At 40.9% G+C, this 24,364-nt stretch overlaps 3 protein-coding genes across 3 annotated transcripts in view; all 3 read left to right on the forward strand.

The window, feature by feature from the left end:
- The window catches only part of LOC108045064, a 48,291-nt gene that overhangs the window by 22,761 nt on the left and 1,166 nt on the right, over positions 1–24,364 (forward strand). The window contains exons 2-5 of the mRNA XM_017124245.2: positions 10,704–11,098; positions 11,994–12,215; positions 16,092–16,321; positions 23,617–24,066. Coding sequence (XP_016979734.1) covers positions 10,704–11,098; positions 11,994–12,215; positions 16,092–16,321; positions 23,617–24,066 — 1,297 coding nt within the window. The remainder of the gene's footprint in view (positions 1–10,703; positions 11,099–11,993; positions 12,216–16,091; positions 16,322–23,616; positions 24,067–24,364) is intronic.
- Positions 17,837–21,375, forward strand: LOC108045061 (titin). Its single transcript, XM_017124241.2, has 3 exons — positions 17,837–18,059; positions 18,120–21,191; positions 21,283–21,375. Exon 2 carries the CDS (start codon positions 18,322–18,324, stop codon positions 21,163–21,165), a length of 2,844 nt encoding a protein of 947 aa, XP_016979730.1. The 5' UTR covers positions 17,837–18,059; positions 18,120–18,321; the 3' UTR covers positions 21,166–21,191; positions 21,283–21,375.
- Positions 21,437–21,916, forward strand: LOC108045065 (neural Wiskott-Aldrich syndrome protein). The gene has a single exon (XM_017124246.1). The coding sequence runs from the start codon at positions 21,472–21,474 to the stop codon at positions 21,802–21,804; it is 333 nt and encodes a 110-aa protein (XP_016979735.1). The 5' UTR covers positions 21,437–21,471; the 3' UTR covers positions 21,805–21,916.

Genomic DNA, 24,364 nt, shown 5'->3' on the forward strand with positions numbered 1-24,364 from the left:
AGTCTTTTCTCCGACTTAAATTTAAAAATATGTATAGGTTTAGTTCTAGAATATTTAGAGAGCATTAGACTATCGTCTGATTTTGGCGTACCATATTTTCTATCCAACTCGCATCCCGTTTTCCATTTCCCCTTACTCGTTTGTGGTTTTTGCCTACCATATTGTTGATGTTATTTCTCTTTCATTTTTTCGTTATTGGAAATTGAATTCTGGTGCTGTTTTCCCTATATATTTTCTTTTTTTTGTGGTTTATGCAGCTTGCGGCTTGCTCAACCAACGCTCTGTTTTTGTAGTCGTTTCCACTGTTGTTTTGCATTTATATTTATTTCTTGTTTTGTTGCTTTCGGGTTGCTATTGGCGCAACTTTTGTGCGGCCTCAACCTCAACTTCGCTCTGTGAGCGGATCTCTGGTCAAGCATTTGCCTTCTAAAATAGTTTATGAAGTATGGCAAGTATTTCCATTTGCCAGTTTAACACAGTTGTAAATGTTTTAGCACAAAAAAAAGAATTAGGGTTGGAGGTTGGCGAGTGAAAAGGTAACTACTTGTGTCGACCTGTTTCGTCCTTTGGCATGTCTAGCATTCTGTTTGTATTGCCAATGGCTGTATGGTCTAGTAAATAACAACAAAGTCAGAAATTGCAGCTGCCTGTGTTGTTGTTGTCTGGCAGTGCATAAATATGCTAAAAATGTAAATATTGCAAGAAAAATATTGCACAAGTAAGTCACGAATCGTGCATGTGTATTTGCTTGGCTGCAAGTCCGTTTTCTTGTTGGCATTGCCCCCTTTTTTCATTTCGCTAGCACACCGGGCGTATGCGTAATATTTCACTCGCTTCGATGCATTGATAAATATGCAGATTGAAAGCAATTTCATTGCAATTTTATCGAAGCTTTAATTAAAAGACAATCAAGTCGTTGAAAAATATGAAATATGTGTAAACATTTTTAAAGCTAGATGTGAATAGCGAAATTTATGTATGTAAACTTGGCAACTGTGTCATGTTTTATGATTTTTATTTTTACTTATGGGCAAAATGTAATTTTCAGCTTAAATATGAAAAGCATACTCAAAGCTTGGGGGAAATTTTCGTAGGTAAACTTGGCTTCTGTGTTATGCTTTTTCTATTATTTTATTTTCTTTTTTGTGCGTGTCTCGAGGGCGCAACGTGTAAACAAAAGTTTAGACTTTAGTGCGATAAGCGCTCCCGTGTGCTCATGTGTGTGTGGGTTTCCTTCGGTGTATGTGTGCAGACGCTGACAGTTTACATGGCAGCAAAGTTTCAAGAGTTTAGCCAACAAAACTGCCAAAGGAATTACATAAACATTGCGGGAGGAGAAAGGTAAATGTGGAGAAAAGGCAGAAGGCAAAAGACAAGCCAAGCGGGCGCCTGATTACGAGTGAAAAACAAAAACAAATGCCGGAAAAAAAACACATGATTTGCCCCAGCCTGAGGTAAAAAGTCTGCCTTCAACTTTAGCAACTTTGATTAAAAATTCCACTAATAAACAAACAAACCAAAGAGTATTCTTTCCACGTCGCTGCTTGAGTCGTCAAGAGCGCCATCTATCGTTGAAGACTGGAAGATACACATGGGCTAAGGATTTCTGACGTATTCTTATAAATAAGCTAGATAAATCAAAACAAATGCATAATACATGTCCTTTATTATATTGTATTATATTATATTCTATTAATACTCTTTCATTTTAAATATTTAAATCATTTTTATAATTGCAATTCCATTTTGCCTAAAAAGTCCGCCATTATTAATAAAAATGTACTAAAAATGTTATTTATGAATTAACAAACATTAAAAAATTGCGTAACAGATTAGCTTTTACTTTTTTTGCAAGGTGTGTTATTATTCTATTGGTTTACAACTAATAATAAACTTACTTTTTAATCATCATAGATAACCAGAATCCTCGAACTGAACAACCTGCCAATTCCTTTTATTTTCCGAACAAAAACGATTTTTATAAAACACACAATCTCCATTCCTAACCGTTTCACCTCAATATGACAGAGAGGGGATTGGGGGACGGGTGGGGGGCCTTTGAAAAACTTTGTGAGCTCAATAAACATTGCGTTTACCGAAAAAAAACTTTGTTACTTTCTATATATATATTTATACCCGTTACTCGTAGAGTAAAAGGGTATATTGTATTCGTGCAAAAGTATGTAACAGCTAGAAGGAAGCGTTTCCGACCCTATAAAGTATATATATTCTTGATCAGGGTCACTAGCCGAGTCGATATAGCCATGTCCGTCTGTCCGTCTGTCCGTCTGTCCGTCTGTCTGTCCGTCTGTCTGTCTGTCTGTCTGTCCGTATGAACGCTGAGATCTCGGAAACTATAAAAGCTAGAAGATTGGCATTTTGCATGCAGATTCTAGGAGTTCCTACGCAGCGCAAGTTTGTTTCAAAATGGTGCCACGCCCCCTCTGACGCCCACAATCGCTTATATACGATTTTAAAAATTTAAATATTTCGGAAAAGTAAAAATGCAGTTTTATTGTGTTTATCAATACCTATCGAAATGTAGAAGAAATTTTTCAAATCGGACCATTCGTTAAAAAGTTATGCGTGATCAAAGTTTCTATCTCCATCTCCCTCGCACTCCCTTTACCTGAGTAACGGGTATCTGATAGTCGGGGCACCCGACTATAGCGTTCTCTCTTGTTTTTAGTTGCTGTTTGCACTGCACTTCTGTGTGTGGGTGCGTGCGCCTGTATGGGTGCCGCCATTTTGTTGTGTAAACTTGTTGGCGCTTCCAAAACTTTTTACCCAGCAACACACACACACTCACACCCACACGACCACACACGTAAGTCCCACGCTTCTGCAGCCATTTTGTAAATTTCATGTGCATTATATTTGCAAATTTGCGTTGTTTATTTATGCGCGGCAATGCGCAGAGCACAGCGAACACAGAACATACAACACACAGGCAGCACAACAAACACACGCACAGCCTCACACACACACACATACACGGCAAACAAGCTAACGCACACACCCACAAACGACTGGGGAGCGTTATTTGCTTGTTTGTGGTTGTGCATAATGCACGAGTATATTGTTGAACTTTGCTCTTTAATTGCAATTGCATTTTAAGCTGGAACAATACTCGAATTGTTTTATACGTCTCTCCATGTGTGTTTGGATGTAATGTGCCCCTAAATAAATTTATTAATTAAATAAAGTTGCTAATTAAAGTTGGTCCCAGCACGTATCCGCCATGATAGCCCCTCGCTTTTCCCACTTTCCTAATTGCATATTTAATGGGCAAAGCTTTGCGTTTGACTTATTGATTGGCTTTCGCATGTTGTTCATCGTTGTTGCTTGTTTTGGATTTGTCCAAGGGTTCAACTGCTAATTAATTTTCACTTTGTCGCAATGCGAGAAATGGAAAAGTGTAAAAGGTAAATTGCATTCGGGGTCGGATCAAATGGGATCAAGTCTGGAGTGGAGCCATTCTGCTCTTTCTGTTGGCATTGGAGTGCAAACTTGCATTTGTGCGGCTGCAATTTGCACTGATATGAGATCTCTAGGGTTTATTAATCAACTATTTTATTTACACAGGGAAAATACGGTGGCTTTATGGGTGGCTTTCAGTTTCCACTTTTTACAGAAACATATTCACATAAAACATGAAAACCAACTGGCCAACATTGCCACAAATATTACCTAATGGAAATACTCCTGTGAATTTCAATGTTTAAATGTTGTCTTGTAGCCACTGCCCTAATAAATCTTGGTGTAAATTAAATGAGAAAACATTATAGAATCATGTTTGTTAGAATTCCAATTTAACTGATATTAAACTTTCATTGTAGGAAGTTAAGTTCTTAAATTTTATTTAAATATTTATTGAGAAATTCCCCACTTCAAATTGGCTTAAAAATAAATTGCGGGCATATTGTGTTTCCTTTAACTCCACCGTAGCACAATCAAATTGGCTTTTTCCTGGCAATTTGATGATTGTGCCTTGGTATTTGTTTTACAATTTTGTTCAATTATTTTAATGCAACAAATGTGTTGACGACAACAGAAATTTCGAGTTAAATGTGGGACTTCAAGTGCCCGTGCATGTGCGTTCCATTTCAGTTTGTTTTTATGACTTTGGCTTATTTTCGTTTGCCGCTTTACGAGCCAAGCGGCGGGAAATGTGTCAGTGAAAAAGGGGGAAGTGGGTGGAATTGGGTGGAAATGGGGCGGAAGAGTGGGTGGCTGGGCATGAGTGACTTGTGAAATGTCGCTGACTTGCCGCAAGAAATCAATCAAAAACTGTGGCAAGTATAAAAGAAAAGGAAGCGAAAAAATAACAAAAGGCTCGGCACACGCGATGCTCATCAATTTGTGTGTCGTTCGGAGAGTGTCCTTGCATGCCCATCTGTGTGTGTGTGTGTGGGTGTGGGTGTGTGTGTGTGTGAAGGATGAGCTTCTGTCAGTGTATGTGCTAGCGTGGGTAATGTCTGGCTTTTGTGTTTGCTTAGTGCAGTGCAAACAAAGGACAATGCATTCAGTCCACAATCATTGGGCTCCTCCTCTTTTCCGATCTTTCTCCCATTCTCCTCCGTCTCCCTTTTCCTTCTTGCTATTGCTGTCTAACATGACTGACACACTTTTCATGCTACAATAAGCCATTATAATGAATGTAGCCAGAAAGTAAGCCAAAAACCCAACACACATTCCATTTCAGTCAGCCGGAGGAACAGGAAACAGGCAACAGGAAAAAAACATTTTGAAAATTGTTAAGGGGGCCAAAAAGTGGGAGGGTAATACCCTTAGGTGTTGAATGCAGGGAATTGTAAGGTGTATATATGCCATCTAACAAGCAGTCTAAATAGACATTAAGGATATCAGCCAAATCAATACTTACCCTGCACATTTTGAAGGTGGGATGACTCTGAAATCTTGAGTTATTTCGAGAGCACAGATTTTCGCCCAAGTCAAAGAAAAGAAAATTTTGTATTGTCAGTACTCCAAAGTAAAAAATAATCATCATGTTTGTTACTAAGTAAAGGTAAAAATAGCATTTATAAATGCAATGCTTTTGTATTTCAACAATTGTCACCCAAAAACAGAATGTTTATGCAGAGGATTCCTGTAAAATTAAAACTTCTTTAACATCTTTAACAAATAGAAGCCATTTGGTAGACAATCTGTTGACTAAAGACCCTGTTTATCTGAGGAATTTTCTAAAATTATCTTCCAAGTGGAGCATTGTCATCCCAATAAAGCTGGAAAATGGCAAGTAATTGGCACTGCAATTTGCCACAGTGAGGCATATGTCATAAGGACCATGTGGCCATAGACAAATGACAGATGGACCAGACAGATAAATAGGAGACCCAGTCGGAGGACAGCTGACTGGACAACTAAGTAAGCTAAGCAACCCTCATTTGTCACATGATTTTATAAACTGTTGTTGCTCTCCTCGGCATTGTGATGGGGCTCTTTACGCAGGCAAACAGGCATCTTGTTAGCTTGTTATGTTTTTGGTCAATTTCGTTTGTAATCCCCTTTGAGCCTCACACAAACATTCGCTGGCTCATTGTGAGGGCGTCAATAGGGAGGGGCGTGCAGGAGAATGGGGCCAAGTGACAAGTCTAATGCCGGGTTGCTTGTTTGCCGACATAATTGGCCAACTGATGGCTTCTGGCCCAGGCACATCTTGGCCTAATCCCGACATGTAGCTGCACGCATTAATTAACACAGATAAAGCTGAGGACCAACCACAAACTGCAACTAAAAATCCTTCAACCCAGCAGCCATTAAACTGAAAAGGAACCTAGAAAGCTGATAATGAAACCACACACTGGGGGAAGTGCCAAAGGATTTCGGAAGTTCTCAGTGAGAATGAGTGAAAATGTCCTGCCGATGGTAATAAGTATTATAGTTTAAAAGTGTAAAGTCCTTTCTATCTTTTGTAAATAACATTAAGTAATTTACTAAGCTCCCTATTGATTATATTACTTTCTATTGTTAAAAAAACTTAAATTATTAAATATTTGTATACTATGTGTATATTATTATAGTTAATAACATATAGGAATACGATCTTACTATCATATTATCCTACTATCTATCTGAATTATTAAATATTTGTATACTATGTGAATATTATTATAGTTAATAACATAAAGGAAAACGATTTCCACATTTATTACTAAACGATATTTTCTTGCTCATTGCTAAAGGCGATAGTTTTGTCTAACCTAAACCATCCTATCCCTGAACTTTCAAGACTTGTTTTTCTCTGCAAGGCTGCGGTTGCCTGAAGAACAAAAGTGGAAGGTGTTGTTGTTGGAGCCTGGCAATCTCCCACGTTCTCAGTGTTGATGCTAGTGCCTTAACGAAATCTAGGTTACCACATCACAGGCAACGTCAAGTTGACATTTTATCGGGAGTCGTGACTGCAAGTTCCACTGGCAAATATGACAGAAATTACTATTAACAGGCAGTCGCATTTGCAGCTGCAGTCGCTCATTCCACTTCCTTGAGCTTATTGAGCGCATGAGAAATTCAGCATTCTGCAGCCAGCATATGCGGCGTATGCGTAATGTCACTGTGGGTGGTGTGTGTTCATCCCAGGATGTGTCTTAAGGTTTCTGCAGCTCCTGACATGTGACAATGTCACAGATTTGCTACTCACTCCGCTTTAAAATATTAATGCTGCGCACACGCCATGTGAGCCAGCTAAAATTAGGTAAAATGCAAATATTTATTTAGGGTAAAATGATATTTGCGTGTGTATAAAGCAATGGAGATTTACCGCATACATTACGTATACGCAGGTGTGCGCTTCTATTATATTTTCATGTGGCTCACAATTTTTTTTTATTGCTGTAATGTATTTATAGCGTGTCTGTCGACGTTTCGGATTTCGCCATTTGCCTGGACTGACAAGCCAATTAAATTTGACATACATAATTAAGTGTGCTGCGTGAGTAGAAAGGCAAATAACAGACAATCGCCGGGAGTGGGAAAAATTAATTTTTAATTAGCGGCTTGCTCAATAGATTGAAATAGGATTTAAAGAGTGAGAATTAGGCCGGTTATGGATCTAATTCTAGAGCAAATGAGTGGTTGGAGTGGATATCAATCAAGCTCACTCTACACCACTCTGCTTTCTAATTAAAGTAATTCATCATCCTTAATGGAAATATTAGAGTACATTATAAATTTCATTTAAAATTAATTGCATCACTCCGGACAGATATATGTGGGCATTATTCATTTTCCCCCAGGAAAATTAAGCATTGATGAATTTCTGTTCTGGGGCCTGACTTGCCCGAGGCTCAACATTTAAGCATCGGATATAACCGTGGCCACACATATAGCATTCCATCAAACGGCACACGTGCTGACACACCCATTTTACTGGCTTTTCCCCATTTTCCTCCCCTTTTCCTCACTTGTCGTGTTCAGCTGCTGCGTTAATCCTTCTTCTTTTGGCTTATTTATGTGCACTTTCCTTCTCTTATTTGGTTTTTTTTTTGAGTTCTTTCCCTGTGTTTTCCGAGGCGAGAGAGACAATGCCTGTGTCGCCGGCGACTTAATGCCTCGACTATTAAATTCAAATTTATTGCCTATAATTAAATTTTTTCGTGGCGGAAATCGCAGGAAATTGAGCATCCAGCCAAACGAAAACAAGCGCCAAAAAACAAAAAAAAAATCGACGACTCGTAATTCATTTTTCGCACAGAAAAACCTGACAAAAGTCAATGTGTGTGCGTGTGTGGGAGATAGTGTGGGAAAAATGTGTCAGCTGTGCGTCATAAATTGAATGAAATGTGTGTCATATTGGTTGGATTTATACATTTATTAATACCTTTCCCCCGGAGCATATTTTTCTGCCAATTAAAAAGCAATACGCCAGCGGAGGGAAAAGTTTGCCATGACTCATGGCAGCAGCAGCAGCATTTGTTTTTGGCCAGCTGCCAGATTGCACTTTTTAGATATTATGTATCAATGTTGTTATGTTCGAGCAAGGTTGGCGATTTTCAATTATGATATGACCAGATACTGTAGAATATCACGGGCAAACATTCTCCTTTGCCAGGGGCCTAAGGGGCGTATGCGCAATGTCTTTTCATTCGAATGCTAACTGAAATTTATGGGGCATACGTGGCATGCATTTATATTACGTGCCGTGCCATGCCGTGAGTTCTGCTTGGCAGTAATTTCCGCCAGCTTCGTGGCTGTTTTTGGCTTTTAATGTGCATAATTAAGCATTAATTACGCCCCCGCCATTCATCGCAGTAACCCAGAAATGGCTGTTTTTACAGCGCCCATTTATCTGGCCACCCGAACTCCGCCCGGAGATGTGCGATATGCGGTCGTTTAAGGGGCACACGGACTACGGACCATGGACCATGGACCACCGACGACTGACCGCGCGTCACCATATCGGGAAACCATTTGCACAATTTAAGCATTTAATTGCAAATTTATTATGCTTATTCTGTGGCCATTCTGTAATTGATTGAGCGCTGCGCTCGGTTGGGTTTATATATATGTGCTTATATTTTGTGGATTTGTCTGCGAAAGGGAAAGCAGCTGAAGGTGAACAGCTGTGGTCGACTGACCTTTATTTGGTGTATAATAAAATCACATTTTCATGATTTCCTTCACACTTTTCGGCTTACAGTGGTAAATTTTTGATACAAACTAGTTGATGACATTCAACAACTTCTAAAAGCATTGGTTTTAATAAAAAATGTTTTGTAAAAATAATAATACACATTTTTAATATTTATTTTTGCTTTAATAAACTAATGAATTTAAAGTTTTCTACCAAACTTTCATCACACATAAGCAAAAAAAGAATTTTAATAGAAATTTGCTACTGCATTCAATTTTCTTATTGATATGGGTACTATGTATGCAAAATGTGCATATCGAAGCAAAACATGAAAACTCGTTTGGCATATTTGACACAGTTTCCCAAAGTCAATTTATTAGCTCGATTTCTCCGTTCACTGGCATGCTGGAAAATCTGCTAAAATCCCTAGAAACTTTTCCGAATTTCTCCTGCAGACTCCCTCGCACCTTTTGCGGCAAGTTTGTCGCAATCCATTGGACAGCATTGACCCGAGAGTCTGCTACAGAACTTGTCAATTACCCGGAGTGCCAGGCAGGTGGAGGAAAGTATGCCGGCGAATAAATAATATTTCATTTGACATAGTTTCCAGAAAAAAATGAAGAATGAAAACGCAATGCTGAGTGCCAGCGGCAATGTTGAAAAGGCAGAAATATGCTTTGTAGTTTAGTCTTTCATTAGTCGACATCGCCGTCATGGCTTGTTGTCAAAGAAGTCCGCCGTCTTACACTCGCAGCAAAACTTGTAAATTAAAAATGCGCCCACAGAGAGCGAGGAAAACTAATAAATAAGCTGGCGGCAGCAAAGCGGAAACGGAACGAAATGAAAAGCGCAAAAAGAAATATCTCAGAATGAAATGGCAGATGAAAGAAGACAAAGGGGAAAAAGTGGCACAAGTGGCATGTTGCAATGTTAATTGAAGACAAATAAGAGCCGGCGTTGGGCCGTTGATGTTGAGGTTACTCGATGAGGCCGAGATCCTGAGACCTGAGAAGAGGAGAATGCAAACAAAAAGCCGCAGCCACAACATCAAAGGCTACTGCAGCGGAGGAGACCCTAAATGGGATGGTGGTGCTTCCGCCGGTGGTTTTCTAGGTGGTGCGCGGTTGCCTCGTGGGCGGTTCTTGTGTGACAGTCTGCAAAGACCCAAATGACTTTGAGGCCCAACGCGAATTGGAGCGCAGCAGTTTTAAATTACTTGCGGCCAGCTGGGGTGAAAGCAAAGGGCAATAACTATAGCACGGAAGTTGGCTGGCTGAAAGGATGAGAGTAAACTTTATCCGGGAACTAATCAAATAGATGGAGCTCCTGCAAAGGGGATTATCAGGGAGAGTAAGTGTTTCGAAATAAGGTTAATTAAATCAGTTAGCTTATTTAATTTTTTAATTTTTATTATATAATAGGAAGTGTACAAATAAAATAATAAAGTGCTTAAAAGGTGGGATTATGTTTCTTTTTTTATTCAAAAGCGAAGGCTTATTAAATTTCAATTTTCAACCTATTAAAGTTTACAAAATACTTACATACAAAATACTTACTGAATTTTTGGGTTTTAGACTAAAAAAGGTTTTATACATTGGAAATTTATAAAAGTGATTACAATTTTAGTGCATATACACAATTATAATAATTTATAAAAGTAAAGTAAACATTCGCTTAAATATGTATGAAGCTCTTGATTTAAAGAGCTCGATTTCAACGTTTACAGCCAAATATTGGTTTCCTTTTCCTTGCCACCAAGTCCCCTTTCATTATTGCCACGCTTTTACATACGATTAAGTATTTTCCCAATTCTCCATTCCCATTTCCCATGGCAACCATTTAACGAGCAGCTCTTTGGCTGAAAAAGTGTCGCTTTAATTCGACGCCACTGCGTATACGTAATCTGCCACTTAAGTTGACACCATTTTCAAACAGTTGAAAAGCTCTGGGAAAATCTTCCGCGCGAAGTGAACGGGAAGTGACAACGAGCTGCTAAATTGCAAATATTTGCAAATTTTCAGCATTTCTTTCTGTTTGGTTTTGAAAGCTCATTAAATTTTAATGACCCGCCACTGATGAGCTCGGTTGTTCTGGTTCTTTTCGCCCGCAGGTCGCACCCACAATGCCAACTATGCACTGTACCACATCGGGCAGCCGGCGACGGCGGCTGTCAAACAGTTTGCGGAGTCGGGTCGAACGGATCTACTGGACAGCAGTGCCGGCGAGCAGCAGCAGATGCAGATGCAGACGGGCAAATCGCCGCCAGGTGGAACAAGCTCCGCCGCTAGTTTCAACGCCACATCGCCAGCCATCAATGGTGGCACCACCAGCACCACCGCCACCACCGAACGCAGTGTGTTCGACGAGTTTAGCATGCCGGCGATTCCATTGGGCGCCGGACGCAGTGAGGCAAAAGTGTTTGTCGACAGCAATCACAGTCTGGTCTCGCTGATGACACGCATTGTTCCCTCGCCGGATTGGTTTATCGGCGTCGACTCTTTCGAGGTGAGAGCAGAGCGGGGCGCACATAGAACATAAGGCCCAAAATCACGAAAATCACAGTGTCGAATTGGCATAGATACCAAGAAATCAATAGGCAGTGCCACCATCTCGATAGGCCCACAGAAATGGTATCAGAATATAGTGGCATAATGTTGTTTCCACATTCAAGCAAATACTAATAGGTTGAGATCATTGTCATCAAATTGTCATGCAATTTGGTTATACAAAAACCTTATTAACGGTATATAATATATATTTATAAAGCCATTCTTACTTTTGTATTGCTTTAACTATTTATTGTTTTTTCTTAATTAAGAAAATCGGACTTAAAAAGTGGGTCATTAATAAATTTTATAATCTATTAATCTTTAATAAAATCGGCAACTCAATTTAATAGTTTTTTTGTAAATCAAACTAAGGATTTTTCTGCCAAAACAAATCCATTTTAAATATATATTTATGCAAATTTTTGTCCATACCATCGGTTCATTTAAAGCCCAGTTAAAAGCGGTTTTTATCACCTATCAATCATCTATGAAACCTAGTTAATAGAGTCGCCTGAGGTTTACAAATTATTCAAAAAAATGATTCAATTTATTATCTGGTTTATAATTAATTGCTTGGTTATTGGATATTTTAATTCAACTCACTTCTTTGTGTTCATTTCTTGTCAAACAAAATTTAATTTAATTTTAAATTGCTAGTCGGGTATTTTAGCTTGAGGGCCTAGGCTCTTTTAACTAACAATTGTGTTTCCTGTAGTAGAATACAATCAGTACGTTTTGATGAGTAAATAATTATTTTAATTAATTTAAAAGAATGAATCATTTTCTTTTATGGTTTTTCCCTGTTAAAAATAAACTACAGAACACTTAAACCTCTCTTAAATTTCCTTTAGCTCTGCGTTGGTGGCTCCTGGATCGATACGGTGACCGTGGAGCTGGATCCCTTGGATGCGGGCACGGACAATGGCTTCACCTTCACGGCGCCCAACTGGCCAACAGCTCCTCAGGGCGTCATCTATCGGATCACCTCCCGTTATCCTGGCCATCCTGCGGGCAGCTTTTATTATCCGAAGAGCAAGCGATTGCCGCCCATCGCCACGTTTCAGTTTATCAAGGTGAGTGGACGGTCCGAAATGACTCCCTGCCCCCGGGAAAAAAAAAAGGTTAAACAAGTTAATTAACAGCAAATTAGCAGTCAAAATGCCTTTTTCCCCACCACTTCCATCCAGTCGAAAAACCCTAATGACTTTTTCCAAAAACAAAAAAAAATACAGAGCGAAAAAATCAAAGTGCTAATGAGCCATTAGCATTACAATGGCGTCAACAGCATCTACCACGCTCGCACACACATAAACAAACCAGCCACTTTTCTCGCCATGCAAACATGTGTAATGGCTGTGCGTGTTTTTTTTTTTCAACGTGTGTGTGCGTGTGTGTATGTGATTGTGAGAGGGTGTGCGTGCGAAGGGAAAATTCCCTGGGCTGCGTGTTAATGCGCTTTATAAATCAGTTCAGTTCGCAGCTTGAATCGAGAAAAAAAGAATGCTCGAATAACGAAAATGGGGAAAACAAAAAAATACCGGAAATAATGCTAATTACCTTATAATTATTTGGGCCAGAATTTTATGGCCGTGCAAAAATGTGTTAAGAGGAAATGTAAACAAATTAAAGCAGTTTGACAGTCACGGGCATTGAAATTAATATTGGAATAATTTTGTAGCATACATTTGGGGGTACTTTTATTATTGTATGTAAAACTATTGCAAATTGTTATTGAATTATAATTTATGGAATTAAAAATGACTGCTATGGAAATTGCCTCAAATTCAATGACATTATTAATTCCTTTGAAAATGGCATTATGACATTAGAAAATTCAGTTATGATAATTATTTGCAATTTAATATCGTTTTTATATGCATTTCATAATCGACTTTGGCCAATTTGCATCCAATAGGAAGTTATTGAATTATCCAAAAATTAATGACGATATTAGCTGAAATTTATTATTGAAATTAGTAGGAAGTTCTAAAATGCATTTAATAAATATATTTGCAACCTGAAAATTTGAATGAGTCTGAAGATATTTATTTATTTACCTATTTGGGGATGCAATAGATTTTAGTTTAGGATAAAATATTACTCTTATGAAAATGCAATTTGTAATAAACATTTCGAGCATTGATAGATATAGTTATACTTTCTTTAAAATTTAAAAAGATTTAAAATGTATATAAACATTAAAATTACATTAATAATCTTTTAAAGGAATATTCGACATAAGCTGCGACTTAACATAAGAGAAATTAATGCCAACTGATTTAATTCCCATATTACTAGTTAAAGCTTATCATGCGTATTGCGTATAATTTCACTTAGCACGCTGAAACATGTCCTGCATTATCCTTATAGAGGCACAAGCGTTTTTGCCATTGTTTTCAAGCGCTGCAATAAACATTATTCTGCACTCCTTAATAAATGCCAATCCATTAGGCCTGCCAGACACAAAGGACAAAGGCAGGACCTCCACCGTCGGGCAGTGCAACAAAGAACCCTCAACGGCAGTAAAAACGCCCCAATAGAGCGGGATGGGGATAAGGATAAGGATAAACACTGAGGAAGACGGAGCAGGACGGTTGGAATTCGAGCATTGTAATTATATTGCTGGACATCCAAGACATCCAGAAAGTGGCGCACTTACGGCTACAATGCCTTGGGTCGCTCATCAAAATTGCTTTTATGTGTGGCCGAAGGAAGCGCACATAAAATTTATGCCTCGGGCTCAACGTCCATTTCCCCCGTCCACCCCCCTCTTTACCCATCGCCAGATGTTTCGACTACGTTTGCATAGTTTATTTCATAGGGGCAGTTTATATATAGAACGGGGAATTGCTACGTGGACATGGGCGGGTGGGCGGTTGTCCGTGTGGGCGTGTCTGCCCACTGTACGTGCGGTCATTATTCTTTATTTGTTGGTGGTGCTCTGTGCTCTGTGCCGTTTGTTGCTGCAGCTCGTATTATTGTAACGCCTTTTTGACACTACTAATTTTAGTTTTATTTTCTAGGCTTTTCGGAGTGGGCGTGTGAGAGCGTCTACTGCGTTTGTGGGCGTTTTTGGTCGGGTATTTTGGCTGCCTGGTGGCCTTTGGCTTATCAATAAATAGTGGGCCATAGAATCTGGCAAAGCAATGTTATTATCAAGAGATAATTATGTCACTTTGGGCTTAACATATATTTACATGTATTTTTGTTAAAATTTGATTTCCCTTAGCAACGAATTTTGAATGAATATATAAAAGTTTGCTTTATCAATAAATAGTTGGCTTTTGATTTTAAGAAATAAGGTATTATTTTGAAAACATAAATTAATTTAATAGAACTCTTTAAGTTAAACTTTAATATATGTACTTCTATGTATCCCATTTTAAATTTAACTTCCATAGCAAATAACTTTTATGCATTTTCATGAATCAATTATAAAATCCAATTAGGGCTTGGGCAAAATTAAATTAAATCAACTAATTTGGTGTTTATTTTTGACTGGTCAGTCGACCGTGTTTGATTCTTATAAGCTTTCTGTAAAACTACTTGCCAAGGGCAATCAAAGTTCGCATTTGTGAAACTAAAACTCTGCCATTTCGTTTTTGTGCAAAACACCCAAGGCTGTCGACTTTTGTTTATGGCCAACAGAATGGAAAGTTATTTACTTATATGCGTTATTTTATGGCCAGCACATGTCTCAGTTCGTAGTGTAATTATGTGTTGATTTGCTTCCTTAGAATTGCCCCAACAGCTGGATGTAGTTGGTCATTAAATTCTTAAATTCTGGGGCCGAGACCGAATTGCTGGAATATTTGTGTGTCATTTAGTGAATGGCAAAAGGCACGTAATCTCGGCAGCCAGGAATGCTGAGGGTTTCGCTCGCCGTCTGGGTAATCCACAAGGAATTTCACAGTTTTTCCAGCCCCCCCACCCCCTTCCGCGCTCTAGCTTTTTTTTTTGTGTGTGTGCGCTGGATTATTGTGTATTTTAATGCCACAAAAGCAACACGCGGCTCTTCTGCATTGTTTTCTTTTTTTTCTGGACTTTTTTTTTGTTTGTATTTTTAGTGCCTAAGGTTTGCTGTTTTCGTTGTGGTTGTTGGCGCCGCTGTCGACGCATTTGCAGAATGTAGGTACCAAAAGGTAGACCAAGATAAGCCAGCCAAAAGCGAAGGGGACAACAATAACAATGCGTATTGTGTATAGAAAATGACAGCGGCCCAAACAAATAAATTAAAATGCGCGACAGCGCACCAAACAAAGTTTTTCATACCCTCGACATGTCTTTGAAAAGTTGGGTATACTCCCGTGGAGGATTTGTTGGGTAGGAGGTGGTGATAAGGCGGAAAGTTTTATTAAATATGTATTCTATTTATATGCTGTCCCTATAGGTTTTTTTCCGAGAATTGTTTATTTAAACGTCAGTTCCATTACTTTCTAACAGTATTATTACTCTTTTTGCACACTTAAACCATTGCTTTACTTTGTTATAAGAAAGATTAAATGTTTTTAGATCGAACCCGACCATTCCTATCGATTCAAAGTCAATCTATCTATTTTGGCATTCAATTAAATTTATATCTGTGCGCTGATCAGCTCATAGCATGTATGATTTATAGCAAATATTTGCTGCGAGATACGTGAAGTCTAAGCCAAATCAATACTTTCGCTTGGTACCCTCTCATTCCATGGGGATTCGTGGCCATTCCATACCGCTGCTGCTCCCTGTGGCTGTGTCAATATTTGCCACAAATTGAAATTAGCAGCGCGTTAAGAGCACCTGTACTCCCGGTCCTTGGGTGCCGTGTCCCCCTGCTCGGCATTCCACATCCTGTACACAGCATACAGTGTTGCTGATGCCGGGCACATAATCCCCGTAAATTAATATGCTGCACATGTGTCTGGACCCGGGGACTAACATTCCGAACCCACTCCACTCCCTATTTTCAGCTGAAGGAGTACGAGCTGAGCGAGGTGTTCAACATTGCCGAGGACGATCGCAAGTACGAGACGGTCCAGACCCAAACCCACCTGGATGCGGAGCACAACCACGTGGAGATGAACAACGAGCTGTCCGCCAGCATCGAACGGGAGCGACAGACGGAGCAGCAACAGTTGCAACAATTCGACGACGAGAGGCAGCGAATCCGGTCCCAGTTGTTGGCCAAAATGAATCCCAAGTAAGTGCTGCAAATGTGCCATAAGCTAAACTAGAAAAAAAGTAGAAAAATCAAATGAAAATGAACACAACGTTGTAGAAATGTAATTTAGCAAAGAGAAACTTTTAATAGGTGGAGGGGGGAGGGGGTGGTATACCTACGAAGATAGCACAACTAAAAGCCAACAAACTAAGCTTTCATTTGGTAAGGGAACTTTTTTTGGTAATTGCAATTGGCTTTATACAACATTCGAGTATTCATCTGGATTCAGAATTAGTTTCATAGTTTATAATTGAAGGTTTATAATATTTTTAATACAATAAAAGGACACACTTATTTGGGGAAAAGTTGCAATTTAATTAAAATAAATTAAATTATATTTTTACAATGAAATGGATGATTTTGCTTATAAGATAAGATATCACTTACTCATGCTATATTTTTCCTACTTGGCCTAATGACAACCTGATTTCTATTGGTTTTTTCTAATTAATCGTAGGAAAGATTATTGATAACGTTTTATCGGACATCTTAAATCTTGTTCAATAAACGTTTACTATTTGTAAGTTTATAACGTGAATAGTTCAAGGTGGCGGAAGCTCTAGGTCGAATTTTAAGCTTTGAAATTGGGTAAAAAATGACAGTGACAACGCGTTAAGTGAACTATAAACAAAACGTAAAAAAAAAGGTTATCTTATAATTATCGATTGACAAAAACAAATGATTTATCAATAGATATGGCTGAGTTCGGATATCAGCAACCTTTGGTTGGCTGTTTATACCCAAGAGGTTGAAACCGTTTTCATTAATGTCACAGCTAACGGCTCCAACAGTTTTAGGCCAAGAGTAAGCTTTAAATGCCACATTTCGTATACGTAATCTGTTTTGGAGTGCAGAAAGCGCTTCAATTGGCCCTATTTAACATATGCGTAAAGTGCTTTCCCCCTAACTCAAGACCAACTACTTTCAACACTCCGTGTGTACATATGCATTCACATATTTAAAGCAACGTGCCAAGCCCGGAGCTGTTGGAAAAACAAGCGAGTGGGTGGAAGGAAAACAGCTTTCTGGCACACTTCAAAGCACATTACACCACTTTGGAGGCGTCGGATGGGGCAGAGCTAAGGAAACTAAAGAGCCAAAGGAGAGTGGCCCGACTGGCACGTACCTGGGTAATGCTGCATCTTTAAAAAGCCGCCCTATTCCTTAGATCCCCGAAACTCCGGACGACGGGGCCAAACTACAACTAATCCCTGCTAACAGTTCCAGTCCCACATCCACATCCGCATCCCCTTTCCTCGGCTAGTTGTCTATTTTCGTGCCACTTTTGGCCAAAGCCGAAGCTGCTGGAGTGGATTTTGGCACCATTGGCACTGGTAACCTGCATATTTAATGACAATCCCCACCAGTCCGGGACGTGTTCGAGTGCCAAGGGCCTGCGAGGAGTGGGCGTTGTCGATTCGCCATTTTCCTGGCACTGTGACAGGGTCGAAGACAAAGGCCGGGGACCCCAGATACCAGATACGGCTGCCAAATGTGCGGAGTACTCGGGGCCAGTTTCGAAGTAATTACTATCTTATCGAATGCCCTGTCGCGGGTGGCCTATAAAAGTAGAAGAATTGCCGGCAATCGGGCAAAGAGTTAAGTGCCAGCAACATGTCCGGAATCCCACCAGCCACCTTTACGGTAATCGCTGGCAGTGCAGCCCACAATCAGCGACGCAAGAATCAGAATCAAAATCAACAGAAGAGTGCCACTAGTAAGCATGCGGAAATCACAGTCAAAAATTCGATCAAACATAAGCCTTAACAATTTCCAGAGACCGATACACAGACGGCGGGGTCGAAGACAAATAGTTGCCACATTGCTTAGATATAGTAACTATCTTATCTGTACAAGGATTTAACGCATGAAAATACATTTCCCATGACATAAACACCGTGTATAAATGGGCCGAACAAAGCGTTTGGGGTTTCAGTTAATGGGCACAACGAAAACGAGACGGAATAATCAGCGACAAAATGAAAACGACCATTGTGGAGGAGAGAAGTGTTAATGAAACGATAGAAACGATAGCCACGAGCAGTGGCACAATCCAGGAGACCATCGAGATAGTCAACATCGAGGGTTCTCCGGCACCGAAGCAACGCCATCATCATCACCATCACAGGCATCACCATCATCATCAGGAAAGACAGGAGAATGTGGAAGTTGTGGAGCGAGAGGAAGTGATTCTGGTGGAGAATGGAGCAAAGCCCCGAAAGCACCATCACCACCACAAGCAAAAGACTTCGCCACCTCCACCTTTGCCAGAGACCTCACCGCCATTCCTCACACCCACCGAGGAGGTGGGTTTCAATGTGGTTTGGGAACCCCAGGCCTTTTGGAACCAGCCCTCACCCAATCCCTCCACGGATCTTGATCTCTCACCCGAGAGGGATGTTGTGGACACAGAGGAGATATTGGACACTACATCTGCTTCAGATGAATTCACCACCGTGGTTTGGCAAACGGAGACAAAGGAAACGTTTAAGCAAACCCAAAACCACACTAGGGTGGTGGAAGAGGAAATCATAATTGAACAATTGGATCCTCCACCCTATGCACCTCCACAGCTTCAAGTGCAGACAGGATTCTTCCCGGGAGCTCAGCAGCCTCCTCTTTCTCCCATCGCAGAAGTGGTTCAAACAGATGTTTTTGTGGAATCAGTGGAACCTTCACTGCCCCCAACAGGTTATATTCCCAGAATGAATATTAATCCACCGGAAACTATTGTGGAGAATGTGCAAGTTGACTTTTCTGCACAGATTCAACAGGAACCGGAGTTTATTCCTCAACCAGGTTTTGTGGCTAGGATTGTGGGGAATATAGAAGGAGCCGTAGCATCCATTTCTACACAGGCCCCAGCTCCAAAAGGCTATTATCCTCGATCAGGATTAGTAGAGACTACTGTGGAGGACATAGAAGTTATAAAAGTAGATCCTCCTGTGCAGAATATTGTACAAATTGGCAACGTTCCTGGAGATGTGGTAGTGGAATCAGTTGTGGAAAATATTGAAGCGGATTCCCCCTTTCTTCTTCCACCCGGTGGTTTTGATGCTGAGGAGTCGATTGTGGAGAACATCGAAGTCTCGACAGAAGTCGACGACTCTCCATTTCTCCTTCCAGCTAATGGCTTTGATTCTGAGCCAGTCTGCGTGGAATCAATTGTTGAAAATATAGAAGTAATACCACCCGAACCTGTTTTACCAATTCCAGTACAAAATTCTGTTCCTGGAGGCTTTGTAGAAAGTATAGTGGAAAACATAGAGGTCATAAAAGAAGATGATCCTCCTTTCCTGCTTCCCGCTCAAAAAGAGTTTACTCCCCAGCCTGGCAATGTGGAATCCATTGTAGAAAATATGGAAATCACTACAGAAGTGGATCCTCCATTGCGACCACCAGCGCAGAGTGGTTATCTACCTAGATCTGGATTCGTGGAGTCTATTGTTGAGAGTATAGAAGTCACTGAAGAAGTTAATCCTCCCCAACCTCCAGTGCCAATTGGCCTGATCCCGCAAACAGGCTTAGTAGAATCGATTGTGGAAAACATAGAAGTCAAAGAAGAAGTGGATTCTCCTGTGCAATCCCCAATACAAATGAGTTTTCCTCGTCGATCGGGTTTTGTAAATTCAATAGTGGAAAATATAGAAGTCACGGAAGAAGTCACGGAAGAAGTTGAAACTCCAATAAGGCCACCACTCCCAATTGGTTTCCCTCCTCGCTCAGGTTTTGTAGAATCGATTGTGGAGAACATAGAAGTCACAGAATATAGTCCACCCTATCAATCCCCAGAGCCAATGGACATATTTCCGCAAACAGGTTATGTTGAAAATATTGTGGAGGACATTGAAATCACGCAACCGTCACAGCCAGTTTTTCAAAATGGTTATGCGCCTCAAACAGGCGTCGTGGAATCAATTGTGGAAGAGATAGAAGTCACTCCCGACCCTCCACTTCGATCAATAGTGACAACTAATTATATGCCACGCGCAAGTTTGGTTCAAGAGCTGGTTGTGGAGTCCCTGGAAGTAACGCCAACATCATCGCCTCCCCCCGAACAGTTTCCTTTTATTTCCAGAGAAAGTCTAATCGAAGTTGATGACTATGTGACGGTTGAGGAAGTCACCCCTTACAATACCGCTCCACACAGTCCCACAGTGGAAGTGGATAGATTTAGCGAAGACGAGGCTTATGTGGAGATTATTGACGTTACACCCGTTAATACACCACCAAGGAGTCTATCAATTCAAGGCCCTATTGAAGTGGGTTTCGTTCCCAGGCCAAGCTTAGCGGAAACGGCGGTTATTGTGGCTTCCCTGGAGGTTACTCCCACTCCCACACCTCCACCCAGTCCACCTCTGAAACTCAGAATACCACCATCGAATCTGGCACAAACGGAGGTGATTGTAGAGTCTGTGAATGTTACACCAGTTCCCTCACCTCCTCCCAAGCCACAAGTGAAACCACTTAATAGTTTCATTCTAACTGATCTGGTTATAGACGATCCTCAGTTTGTAGAAGTGGTGGAAAGAGAGGTGGTTGTGGAGTCCTCAAATAATGGGCAAGTGACTGAGGTCATAGAAGTAACCGAGGAAGTTATAGAACCTGCCACACCCATTGGAACTGTTTTAGTGGGTGTCGTTTCCGAGCAAAGTAACGACAAGTTTGGCAAGCGGTATTCCCTCAGTGCAGCTTTGACTCAAGAACAGCAACAGGAGCAGGGAATACAGGAAACGAATGAACCACCACCAATCCAAAAACGAGATATTGCAGCAGAACCACCGAAACGAAAATGCTGCCACTGCAAATGCGTCATTTCCTAAATCGGAGGTCAGGGGCTTTCCCCAAGGCAAGTGAAGGGGCCGTGAATCAGAGCCCATGCATATCATATCGTAATATAAAACATCATCTTATCAATAATCGGGTGTTTCTCTTATCAGCCTGGGAATGTAAGCTCCGCCTATCGCATATCTAATCAGCGGAAACAGAAGCCACCCAAAAAAAAATCACAGTAATTGATAGTTAATTACCAGCGGACACTCGAGGCAAAAGTGGAGATAAGAACGAAGAACTCAAGAAGCCAATCGACCCGAAGGTGCTGGTCAGTCAGTTTTTAGCCATCGGTCGAGATGCCACCGCCAGGACGTGGATACGGAGGACCGCCTCCCAGGGGACCCGGAATCGCCTACGGACCACCGCCCCCTCGTGTAAATGTCGGCATCAATATCGGCGGACCACCACGTCCACCGCCCATGGGCGTGGGCGTGGGCATTGGGTTTGCACCGCCACCAGTGGTGATTGCACCACCGCCGCCACCAGCTGTGATCATTGGAGCACCACCGCCACCGCCTGTGGTCATGATGCCACCGCCACGACCCACCGTTGTGGTGGGTGGTCAAGCGCCAGTGGCCACTGTATATGCCCAACCCCAGGGAGAGGTCCTCTGCTGCACGATTCTCTGATGGCGAATTCAGATCTGAAAAATAGGAAACCAAAAACTGTGCATCTAACTATATAGATTTATTAACTACGTTTGTACGCCTTAAATTATTAAAATAAAATAGTTTATTCATAGAAAAGGTGAACTCGGTTTTCAAATTAAATTTACTTCATTTTGGTAACCTAAAACAGGCGTAACATGTTTATTTTACCAAATGAATTTTCTGCCTTAAATTTGGCGTATAAAAGTAGTAATAAACCAATTTGCCAACCATAATTGTATGTTTCCACTGACTGCATTAAAATAATTACTTGTTCCCCTGATGTTTTCGCCATGTCAAATTTTATAATCATTGTATTCAGGCCTGACAATTGTCACGTCAATTATGCAGTATGGGCAAACCGAGTTTTTAAATTAATACCAAATGGCTTTCGCTTTTCAATTTGGAAAACCAATTCGCTTCGGCCTGATGAGCAATTTTCCCGTCACATGTCCGATAGCTGAGTCACAGCCATTTTCCTGAGCTGTGGAAATGCAAATTGCTCCTGAAACAACATTTACTTAATACATTTTGATGTGCTCATCTAACAGTAATTGCCGTGAACATGATCGAAGCAAATTGTCGCTAATAACTTCCATGTTCCCAGGAAGAAGAACTCGGCAGAAACTTCGTGCAAAGAAGGGAAAGGTATTTGAGAAGGGAGAGAAGCTGAAATGTTGTATGTAATTTCAATTTGGGAATTTTCCTCATTATTTTCGTTGGGCCCATGGCGCTCGGCGCCTTCTCTTGGGTCTTTCAATATTTTTGCCAATTTATTTGCGCTTTTCCTCCTCCGGGTTGCTCGTCAGTTGTGCTGTGCCTGTTCGTCTGCCTTTTGATTTTTTATTATTATTTGCGCGATTTTGCACGCGGCATACGCGCGGCATGTGTATGCAAATAAACGAAAAACTGCAGGAAACAAAACACGGAAGTTGCCCAGGAAGGAAGGCAGGAAGGAAGGAAGCCAGGCAGCGCCACAGCCAAACGTCGTGGATCCGCGAAGTTCTGGGGGGGAGGGGTTTTTTTTTGGGGGGATTGTGGTTCGCGCGTGGGTCCGCCAAAAGTCCTGAATTCCGGGTACTCCGGGTATCGGGAGCTGGGCCTTTTGGGCTCTGTGTCTGTCAGCCAGCAACACGGCACGAAGGCTGGCAAAAGGCAAATTTAAATTGAAATTTTCCACAGTTGATGTGCTGAAATAACAAACGTGAGCAGGCAACGTGCACACCTTTTTGGCGAAACGTAGGTGGAGATGGGGGGCACACGGGTCGTATGTGTAATGTGGCAGTCTTTTAGCGTCGGCAAGTAAAGCTACTAAGGCAAATCAGTAAAGCAGGGAATGTCAGGTTGGGTCTTAGCTTATAAAGTCTACGCTCCGCAAATAGAACCATTTGTGGAGATTAAAAAATTGTAATTCAAATAAGTGTGGTATGTTTTTAAGAAACATTTAGAGAAAATGAAATTCAAGAGTATATAAGTATTTTCTAATTTCTTTAAATTTAAATTGTATAACAACCAAAGGTACATTTTATTTTTGATAAATATGTATATTGATATAATATCTATGTAGTTCATAGGAATTTAAATTACATTATCTACCCAAAATGATGTTTATAATAATCTCAAAGCGTCATAAACCATATAATCAAGGGATTTTTATTAAATAAATTTCTTTAAAACAGTGATTTAATTAACCAACTAACCAGGTAGATTAAAATCACCTTCAGGACATACCATTTTATAAGCCCAAGCTCCGTGAACCGAACTCAATGAAACGTTGACCTTATCCACTTGCAGCTACAGCAACAACAATAGCCTGCAGCCGTCACCTGGTCAGGTGGTCAGCGTGGTGCCGAAGAACGACAAGCATGCGATCCTGCAGAGCATCGCCAGCAGCTATCGGCGTTCCACAGATGCCAGCAATTTAAACGGCTCCAACCCGACGGCCCCGCAGTCACTCCCCGCGGGTGGCAAGTCCCCTGGTGTCGGGGGTGTGGGTGTGGGTGGCGCTGGGGTGGGTGGTGCAACCCGCAGGCGGAGCTCGGCGCAGCGGCGTCGCGACTGCCGCGTAAGCCACTGGTCCGAGTGGACGGCCTGCAGCAAGAGCTGCGGCATCGGCGAGATGCACCGCTACCGCAAGGTCATTAAGCACGGCAAAAGGGGCGGACGGCCCTGCCCGGCGCTCCAGCAATCCAAGTGGTGCGGCTCCGAGCGCAATTGTCACGGGTCACAGACCTATTTTAATTGGTAAGTTTGGGGCACATTTCACTTGGAGAAATTATAACCAATCAATCCAGAAAAAAATTTAATTAAAAAGCTCACAAAAGTATACTGAAATTTAAAAACAAAACCATTAAACAATCAAAAAATCTTTTAGTACCTATATAATATTTTAATTTTGAATTTCACAATTAGTTCCTTTGTTTTGATTTCTGACTTAATTTCGGAGGTTATCAACTAGTTTTGCTACACCCACAACAAACTTTTCTTTCTCTGTACATTATGACTCACCCAACAACAATGATATAATTTAAATATGTATTTT

The sequence above is a fragment of the Drosophila rhopaloa genome, unplaced genomic scaffold, assembly GCF_018152115.1.
Source record: "Drosophila rhopaloa isolate 14029-0021.01 unplaced genomic scaffold, ASM1815211v1 contig_115, whole genome shotgun sequence".
NCBI classification, from domain to species: Eukaryota; Metazoa; Arthropoda; class Insecta; order Diptera; family Drosophilidae; genus Drosophila; species Drosophila rhopaloa.